The following is a 9,880-nucleotide window of genomic DNA, read 5'->3' as shown; positions in this document are numbered from 1 at the left end:
AAGTTTTGTGGTAGTTAAAAATAACTTGAAAATCTTTATTTTATTTTTTTCTTAAAATGAAGAAAGAGGACTTACACAGGCTAATGATTAAACCCCCTAAAGTTAAATTAATTTTTGTTCCAGCTTTATTCCTTTTGTTTACTTTTTGTTTTTTTCTTCCTGTTTGTCATTTGAAGATGTTTAATAAAGTTTTATCAAAAAGCCACAGGCAAACGCATTCGTCGACCACGTGATCGTACGTCATATTTGTCCCTGCTGTTCTTGCTAACGGTGTAGCCGCAAAAACAGTCCCCTGCTTTTATAACTTTTTTTATTTGAATAAAACGACAACCATGGAGATTGGGACAGAGATCAGCAAGAAGATACGAGTGAGTAACATTGTGTGCTGAATATGAGTGATTTGTTCCGGCCTTTTAAATGTCAGTGTAGCGGAGCAGTTGCTAGCTAACGTTAGCATGCTAGCGACATTTGTCGGTGCGGTAGAATGGTACCAAGGTTTTTATTTACAAGGCCGAGGAGGGGTTTTCTACATAACCTAACGCTGTATCCAGCAGGCATGTTTACAGACGTGTTAGCAGCTTTTTGTTTGAGTGTTGAGTCAACTTTTGCAGTAACGATACGTACGTGCTACGTTGTTGGTTGTTGCAAATGAGTGGTATCAGTGGAGCCAGCGTGCTTTCCCCAATATGTTCAACCAGGTGATAGCTATCATCTAAACTGCCCTTTTGGTCTGTTTCAGGCTGCTATCAAGGGCAAGCTTCAAGAGCTCGGTGCTTATATTGGTAAGTGAGTAAAATGCACATCTTGATACCTGGTACTCTTTTAAATCAATCAAACATTACATGCTGAACGTGTCTCCTTTTTATATCCTCCGGTTTAGATGAGGAGCTTCCTGACTACATCATGGTGATGGTGGCGAACAAGAAAACCTCCCAACAGATGGCTGACGACCTCTCACTCTTCCTTGGAAACAACACCATGAAATTCACAACCTGGTAGGATCAAAACAAACAAACACAAGTACATCTCTGTCTCATTAAATTCTGTTGTTGTTCTCAACACAACCTTCTATCTCTTCTCGCTGTAACTTGGGGTTGTTTGTTTTATTTTAGGTTACAGGGTGTCCTAGAGAAGTTGAGATCTGTCGCAGTCGGTGAGTAAGACTATGTTGAATACATTCAAGCTTTTCTCCATGTTATAACCAACTGTAGCAGGCATTAATGGATTCAAAGGGATGCTTGATTAATGTATTGACATGGTGGTGAAGCCTTCTGGGCACACTGCTTTCAATGGCTCTGATGCTTGAAGTGACATTGACTGAGAGTTATGCACATTGTTTTTTCCCCTCTATGGTGGCAGGATTACACGTGATTCCATATTACGTGTGACATATTGTATAAGGCTGAGTGATTGCAACAACGTTTTTGGTATTTGACTGTGTCCATGTGACCAGTTTCTTTCTAACGTCATATTTGTGTTGTAACAAAGTAAGGACAACAGAGGTGCATCAAGTACATTTTTTTTTATTCATGAAAGACTGACCAGAAGTACACATTTTTCCACTTCACCACCTGAAGGGGTAACAGTTTTATACTTGTTTGAATGCATGTGACCTGTGGTTTTAGTGCCTCAGACAAGCTCATGTTTCCTTTCTCTACTTGTCTACGTGGCTGTTACAGAGCCTGCATCCCTCAAACATCAGCTCCAGTCTGACTGTGGTGCGGTGGCTGGGAAGAGCCGGTCATCTGTGAGTGAAGACATCAGAGCAGAGGAGTTGAAGGTGCTGACGGTGTCCAGCTCTCGCTCTGATAGGACTGAAGCTCGTGTGTCCAGTTCAGCTCATGAAAACAGGTGCCTAATGCAAAGCTAGAGATATTTTCGTTTGATATTTATTTTATTGTCTCTCGCTTATAATGTAAAAACATTCTCAAACAACTCTCCCTCCGTTTGTCATCAGGAGAGGCACATTGGAGAGGACTTCCTCCCGACTCACCTCCACTGTGAAGCCCCTCATGGAGCTGCTCCCCTCAGAGGCTGTCATTGACATCAAACCGGAGATGGATGACGACCTCATTGCAGAGGACCCAGTGGAAATAGGTACCAGCCATGGTCGAACACGCGGCGCTGCTGGTAGACCCACAGCTGAAATCTACAGACCGGGTCAGAGCAAGTTTACATCCTCGAGCTCTGCAGACACATGTAGACCCACAGAAGGATCCTCTCACAGCAGGCAGCAGGACAGCAGAGGCAGCAGAACCTCCAGAATGGGATCCAGTAAGGTACGATTCAATGAGATGGATACACAATTCGACAAAAAGTCAGAAAAAATGTAGTTAAAGAGCCTTAATGTTTTTGCTCTGCCATCTTTGTTCAGCAGGAGGAGTTTTCACGGAAACGTAAGGCGCCAGTCGCGAGTTCGGTGGTGCGAGTGAACCGAGCAGCAGACGAGGACAGCGATGACATAGAAGAGGAGGAAACAGGCTACGGAGGAAGAGGCCTGTCTAGTAGAGTGTCCCTGCCCTCCAAACCAGAACGCAAGTCAGTGTTAACACCTCATATAAGATTTGGGAACATTGCATGTAGGGATGGGGGAAACAAAATGTATTTTTAAATTTCGATTCTTTCTTGAAAGATTATGTCTTGATGTTGAAAAGTCAATAACTGGAAATGTAAAACCCAGTTGTTGACATTATGAGTGCTTGTAACAATTTTGGAAAACTGAGCTATAAATTCCCAAACGACTGACATGTTTCTGGGCTTTAGCATTAATGTGGTTTCTGTTGTTTCAGACCGACTCTCCCTCCAGCCAAGCAAGCCAACAGGAATCTGATACTGAAGGCCATCTCTGAGGCTCAGGACTCAATCACCAAAACCACAGCCTACCCCACAAGTATGTTCAACATGTCACCATGAACAACTCAGTTGTGGTTATCACTTTCTTACACTGGCCTCTCTTTTCCCTCGACAGTACCACAGCGGCAGACTGTTCCTGTGGCACCTCGTACCCGTTTGGCCAGCAGTGAGGAGATGACTGCAGCCATCCAGCTGGTCCAGGAGCACCTCCACAGCCTGACCCCCAGGGTTCCGGCCTACAACTCCACAGAACTACCTCCTTCCAGAGCACCTGGTATGTGAAGAGTATAGTTACTACAGCATGTGGAATGCCAGCAGACTAGGCTAACAGATCAAGAGTTTGTTTTTAGCTAGCTGCTTGGGCTCACCTAGCCCTAGCAACCCACATGAAGGCCGGTTAGGTCAACGACCCAAAGTGACAACAAAGTGGCCCTATCGACTCTGAAACTCAGAGCTCACACGTGTTCTCATTTAAGACAATGGGCAAAACTGTATTCTTTTACGTGTATTACACAGTAAATTGGAGGCAAAGTTATGTCTCCCTTTCTGATCCAAGACTCAAAACGGTGAAATGATCTGAACCGTGCAGAGTGAGACAGAAGCTACTAATTCTATCATTTCAAGTGAACTAACATCCAAAATTGAGGGACATGGCAATGTTTTTCGATCTCCTCGAGAAAAAAAGTCTGGTGTTTTTGTTTTGTTTTTGTTTTGTTTCTGTTTTGATGCCTGATATTACGTTTGCCTCCTCAGCTCCAGCAAGATCTTTAGCCTCCCGCCTCCAGTTGGACTTAGCAGAGAGGAATGACGGAGGAGAGCAAAGTCACTATGGTGAGTCATTTTTGCTCAGTTATGCATTTGTGTGGCAATTTTAGAAAAGTGTTTCTTCTGCAGATTTTTACTCAACTTGGAACATTTTTAATGTAGTAACTGATCATAAATTTCCCAAAAGAGGCTTACTTTATTGCCTACTGCATAATGTACCACCAGGCGCTGAGGCTGCTGCAGGCAGTGATTCAAAGACATTTGACACCCGCTCCTTCATAATGAGTCGACCGCAGCTGCAACAACCTGCAGCCGGAAGCCAGCAGCGTCTTCAGGCCAGGGAGGAAGTCCATTCTGCTATACCACGCACTGTCCAGGCCAGGTACACACTATGAGAGATGCTCTCAGATCCGTCCATCTATACATAAGCATAAGTGTCAGCTGTTGTTGATTTGCCAGACATGAAATGTTCTCCCTTCTGCACTGTGGATTTTCCCTCTCACTAGTAAGGAGCGTGGCGACACTGCCAGTCCCAAGTTTATAGTGACATTAGATGGGGTACCAAGCCCGCTGGGGATTCTTGCAGACTGTGAAATGGAGTTGGATGACGTCAGACCACCCACAAAGGTCACGGAGGCGACGGTTCACGTGAACAGGGAGCCCAAAGTCAGCGTCCTTCAGAGACTACAGGGAGTAGTCCCATCATCAGAAGGTGTGGGGTCTCGGCAGAATTATTCTGTCCTGTAAATTGGGGGTTTAGCAAAGGGTTGTGTTTTTACTGGATTGTTTTGGTCATATCCCTCACATTCTGTCTTCTTCTGACAGATGATGTGATGGACGTTGATATGTCGGAGGAGGACGCCATCCCTTTAAAGAAACAGAAGGTGTTGGAGCGTTGCAAGTTCTGGCCTGTGTGTAAAAGTGGAGACGAGTGCTCGTACCATCACCCTACAACACAGTGCAAGTGAGTATTTTTGTCCATAAACTGAAGAAACGGTGATGGAGTTTTTGCTCGGCATACACTCAATCGTGATTTTTATGTGTTTTTGCTTTTCAGGACTTTTCCCAACTGCAAGTTTGGGGATAAATGCCTTTTCGTTCATCCTAATTGTAAATACGACGCCAGGTGTAGCAAGCCGGAGTGTCCCTTCACTCACGTCAGCCGCAGAAGCACAGCTGCTCCTCCGACCAGGCCAGGTACTCTCTCATGAACACACATTGTTCCGCCTCTCCCTGACCATGACACAGTTTAGAAAAATGTTTCTCTAACTTGACTCTTTGTGTTCATAGCTATGCAGCCGGTGCAGAATACTTCTGTGTGTCGCTTCTTCCCAGACTGCAAGAAGATGGACTGTCCGTTTTATCATCCCAAGGTAAAATACTATAAAGTGCAGATGTGGAGATTTCATTCTGTAACAGTAGTTGAGTAAAAGATTTGGGTTAAAGCACGCACTAGTTGGCAGTGTGGTCCACGGGTCATTCTATCAGTCAGGACATTCAGCACAAGCCCTAATGTGCAGTCTGACTTTCTAAATGTTTTCCTCTCATCTACAGCCTTGTCGCTTCGCGGGGCAGTGCAAACGATCCGGATGTACCTTTTACCACCCGAGCACATCTGTGCCTCCGAGACACGCCCTGAAGTGGACAAAAACACAGAGCAGGTGAACAGATTGGGGGTCACACAAAGTGAATTTCACATAATAAATTCCATATATTTGAAAATGATTATTCATTAATCGCTGTTAAGGGTCTCCCAATGTAGCCTACTGTGGTTTTGCATCAAACATAGATCATGTCAGAGGTTAAAACAGTTTTCTAACATAATTCATATATTACTAATAATTAAGAATCTCCACCAAATGCTCAGCTCATATATAAGTAACGTCACCATCTATATCTGACTTGATATTGTAGTTAATTTCTAATCCTAATAATAATGTAAAATAAAGACTTTAAGTTGAAATGCAGCTTATAAAGAAACACATTTGTATTCTTTGCACCTACTGAATGCTGTCCGTCTCTCTCTCTCTTACAGCTAATAAAGTCCGGGGAGTCTGGCGGGAATCTGATAATGGTTAACGTGAAGCTATGGAAGATGCTCTGTATCTGTGTTTATGGATTTTCATTCATTTGACTGTTGTTTTGTTACATTTTAATGTGTCGTGTGGACTGCTTTTTAAGAGAAGTGTTTTGTAAGATGAACCAGTCAGGTTTTTGCTGATGCTCTCAGAATATTAAATGACACCATAGTGAACTTTACATCATCTCATCTCATTATTTGTCTGTATTTGGTTCGTGGAGATGTTTCACCACTGGCAGACGATCACATCGTTTGATAAATTAACGAGCAGGTCGGTGAGGATAATTGTTGGCTGTTCGCTGGAGCTTTTGTTTTCTACTCGAGGAGAAGATTGGGTGCAAGACACATGCAGCAGCACAGAGCAGACAATGAAGCACAGAACAGGCGGTAAAATTTGCAGTTACATTAAAAAGATATCAATGTATATATAATGTATTTTCTTCTACTTACCTTAAAGATTGTATTCCCTGTTAAGGTGGGGAAATTAAGTAGATGTTCCCCACTGATTAACCATGAGAAGCTAACACTGATGAAACCTTTTGTGTGAGTGACTTTATGAAGAGTCAGGCTTTGTTCAAGATGATGATGAGCCTTCAACTCTGAATCTTTCCTCCCACTAAAGTAATAATAAACTTTCTCCATACATCACTTTTCAAAACAAAGTTGCAAAGTGCTTTAAATGGTTGAATTTTTTCCTGATAATGTGAACATTGAAAATATGATATATAAGAATATTTGTCCTGAGCCCCAACAGAATAGCACCACCACCGCTCAAACATCAGAATCACGGCCATATAACATTTGATAGCATGTGATGGTGGGTTACGGAAGCCCTGAAGGGCCATGCATTCATACATTTTATTTCCTCCGTTTTCCTGTGATAACGAGTTAATTTCATTTGTTTTCTCGAGATCTTGAGTTATTATCTCGAAATAACAACTGCTGGTTTTGTTATTTCGAGATAATAACTCGAGATCTCGAGATAACGAAACTGTTTTCCCGAGATAACGATATATTATCTCGAGATCTCAAATTAATTATATCGTTATCTCGGGAAAACGGCAGTTTTTATTTCGAGATAATAACTCGAGATCTCGAGAAAACAAATGATATTAACTCGTTATCATGGGAAAACGGAGGAAATAAAATGTATGAATGCATGGCCCTTTAGGGCTTCCGTAGTGGGTGATAGTCTCTGTGTGTTTTCTGTTTGTGTAATATGAAAGTGGAGGTGTGAAAGTTTTAATGTATTCTGTGTAGTTTTTATTTTTGTATCCTATTACAATTTACTGGGGACAAGAAGAGGTCAGCCACTTCTAGTTTTACATACTGTGGATACAGTAAAATATATGTTAAAAAATGTATGCATGAAACAAAATATTTGAGATGTTGACGGTAAAACATGATTCAAACAGGTATGAAGAAATAAGCTCATTTCCTCACATTACCGGTGATGTTTTAATAACAAACTTTATTGATATAGCTCCTTTAAAAGCAAGTGCTTTGACAATCTAGCAAAAGCAGGAAAACAACAGTCAAGCCCAACACAAGGAAGCCTGGTCTCAGGTGAGTTCAAACAAGAAGGCAGAACACAAAAAGTCAATATGATTTACTACAAGTAAAAGGAATAAAAGCGAAAAAACAGAAAAAGTCATGCAAAAATAGAAATAAATAATAGAATAAAATCAATAAAGGACAATAGGAAGATGACATCACATCAAATGAATTAATAACAATAAAATTATGGGCAGTCAAAAGAATAAAGGACAATAAATAGATTAAAGATAAGAAATAAAAGCAGTAAAGGACTTTAAGAAACTAAAACATCACAAGGGAGGCATTAAAAACAGATCAATAGAATAAGAGCAGTAAAAGGAATAAAAGATGGACGGATGAGGACTCTGACTTGTCCCCTTTTGAGAAAAGGTGGATTATCTTGGCATTTACAACAGCTGAACGGATACTACTGAGACACTGGAGGAGAAAATGCCCACCCTCTGATGAAGAACGGACCAGAACCATGGCACAACTGGCTGCATACCAGAGAGTGACATACTCCCTACTGGACAAACCTGCTGGCTGGCTACACGACATAAAGGTTGAAATAGTACCTATAAATCTGTGTATAATTCAGGGGGAAACTTGAGTGTAAATCACCTTTTGTTACTGTTTGCAGTGGTTTAAACTTCAATAAAAAATGTGCATTATAAAAAAAAATGGAAAGATGAAAATTCAGTGTGAAAATTGTGACTTCACATGAAAACAAGTCTATAAAAGTGGGTTTAAAGAAGTCATTAAGAAGAAGATCACTGATTCACTGATTCAGCCTTCATCACTGCAGCTGCAGTTCGATTAGTTTACGTCATGCGTGATGACGTCACGTCAGTCCAAGTCAAAACCACTATGAGCTCTTCTGGTGGTCGCCGGGTGCGGTGGCGCGCGCCTGTAATCCAAGCTACCGGGAGGCTGAGGCTGGCGGATCGTTTGAGCTCAGGAGATCTGAGCTGCAGCGGACTATGCCGATCGGGTGTCCGCACTAAGCCCGGTATCGATATGGTGCTCCTGGGGGAGCCCGGGACCACCAGGTCGTCTAAGGAGGGGTGCACCGGCCCAGGTCGGAAACGGAGCAGGCCAAAGCCCCCGTGCCGCTCAGTAGTGGGATCGCGCCTGTGAATAGACGCTGTAGTGCAGCCTGAGTAATACAGCGGGACCCAGTCTTTTTACACTCACCGGGACGCTGCTGTCACAACACACACACTCAAACCCGACCTCTGTGCGCCACACAGCGGCTTCTTCATCTTCTTATTCCCGCTGAAGCCTCCACACACCTGCTGCTCTGCGTGTCCTACACCGCCTCCACCTGGAGGACACCTGCAACTACACCTGCAACTGCATCAGTCTCGTTCACGTCCTGCAGGTGGAGGCAAACTAAAAACTACAGACAGTCAACAGCTTCCTGCTCACTCACTCGTCCACAGTGTTGGGGGTAACGCGTTACAGTACTACATTACTTTTAGCGTTAACTGAGTAATCCATCCACACCAACATGACCATATTGATACAGGCTGTGTGTGTTTAATGTAGCCGAGCCTATATGGTGACATTTCTCTGTGCACATGCCCATGCAGTCCTCGTTCTGTGGACTGAAATTAAATTATGGCACAGAAAAAGAGATTTTTGTCTTGCTGTGTCATTATAGGCTACATTATAGAAGAAGTAGGTCTAATGTGTTTCATATGACTGAGCCTACAATTAAAAATATTTATTCCTATCTCATAATATATCAGATCCTTTGTCTGACTGCTCATCCCTGTGTCCAACGCCATTCATTTGTTTAAAAAGATCTAGGCTATTTAATTGTTCTATAGAGGTTATTTGGCCATTTTTTACAAAAAAAAGTAACTAAAAAGTGTAATAAGTAATATATTACTCTACACAGACAGTAATATTGTAACGTCATCTATTACTTTAAAATGAAGGTAACCAGTAATATGTAATATATTGCATTTTGAAGAACCACAGAGGACCTCCACACGTTACAACACACGCTTATAGCTTCATTGATCCAACAGGTATCAGAGATCACTGATAATAATAATAATATACAATAAAAGCACAATTGCTCTTCTACCGGTGCGCACATATAAATGATTTAAGACTACAGGCACTTGTTTTCATGCACTGGCCATCTTCGCTTCATTAACCTGTGTCACTGCACTGAATACTTCCTCTGATGTCCTGCAGGTGGAGACTGTCAGCATCATCCAGTTACAGTAAACTGTTGAGAAAACAAACTTCAGGCCTTCGTGAGTCATTTACTGTCAGTGGGTCATTCAACAGAAAAATGACACTGCAGCAACCTTTTCTCAACATTTTCAACATCATTTCTCCACATCTGATTCTCTCTATTACACAAGTGTCTAACGCGCAATAGATCCTTGTACTTTATGTTTTTAATAGGCTCAGTCGATGACACAAAAGTGGCTTTCAATTTGTTTTCGCTTCTTCCCACGTAAAAAAAACTGAATGATTTGCTTCTCCTCCACCACCTTCCCTGGAATACAGATGCGGTCACTCATAATAAGACTGACTGAAATGTTCAGGTGTCAGCTCCGAGCAGCTGTCGCTATCACAACATTATAATCTAAGATTCCCCACCCCCTCCTCCAGTTGTTACACATT

General features: G+C 42.2%; 1 protein-coding gene across 2 annotated transcripts; it reads left to right on the top strand.

Moving 5' to 3' along the window:
• The first annotated feature begins 210 nt into the window (after window positions 1-210).
• On the top strand, window positions 211-5,877 carry zc3h14 (zinc finger CCCH-type containing 14). 2 transcript variants are annotated; one of them, XM_073493462.1, is made up of 17 exons: window positions 211-368; window positions 740-782; window positions 881-995; window positions 1,113-1,153; window positions 1,680-1,851; window positions 1,958-2,279; window positions 2,375-2,538; window positions 2,790-2,890; window positions 2,969-3,127; window positions 3,607-3,684; window positions 3,844-4,000; window positions 4,125-4,330; window positions 4,444-4,582; window positions 4,676-4,815; window positions 4,909-4,991; window positions 5,173-5,279; window positions 5,654-5,877. In XM_073493462.1, the coding sequence occupies exons 1-17, from the start codon at window positions 333-335 to the stop codon at window positions 5,655-5,657; spliced, it is 2,067 nt and encodes a 688-aa protein (XP_073349563.1). In that variant the 5' UTR covers window positions 211-332; the 3' UTR covers window positions 5,658-5,877. The 2 variants fall into 2 exon arrangements, with proteins under 2 accessions (XP_073349563.1, XP_073349564.1); XM_073493463.1 differs by having other exon boundaries at window positions 246-368; window positions 2,378-2,538; window positions 5,654-5,739.
• Window positions 5,878-9,880: the final 4,003 nt, after the last annotated feature.

This window comes from Pagrus major, chromosome 22 (assembly GCF_040436345.1).
Source record: "Pagrus major chromosome 22, Pma_NU_1.0".
NCBI classification, from domain to species: Eukaryota; Metazoa; Chordata; class Actinopteri; order Spariformes; family Sparidae; genus Pagrus; species Pagrus major.
This window is presented reverse-complemented; position numbering and strand designations above follow the sequence as displayed.

Coding starts and splice junctions, on each gene's coding strand:
- zc3h14 (XM_073493462.1), top strand. CDS start 333: ATGGAGATTGGGACAGAGATCAGCAAGAAGATACGA. Junction 4,001..4,124: donor CCACGCACTGTCCAGGCCAG/GTACACACTATG, acceptor CCCTCTCACTAG/TAAGGAGCGTGGCGACACTG. Junction 4,331..4,443: donor AGTAGTCCCATCATCAGAAG/GTGTGGGGTCTC, acceptor TTCTTCTGACAG/ATGATGTGATGGACGTTGAT.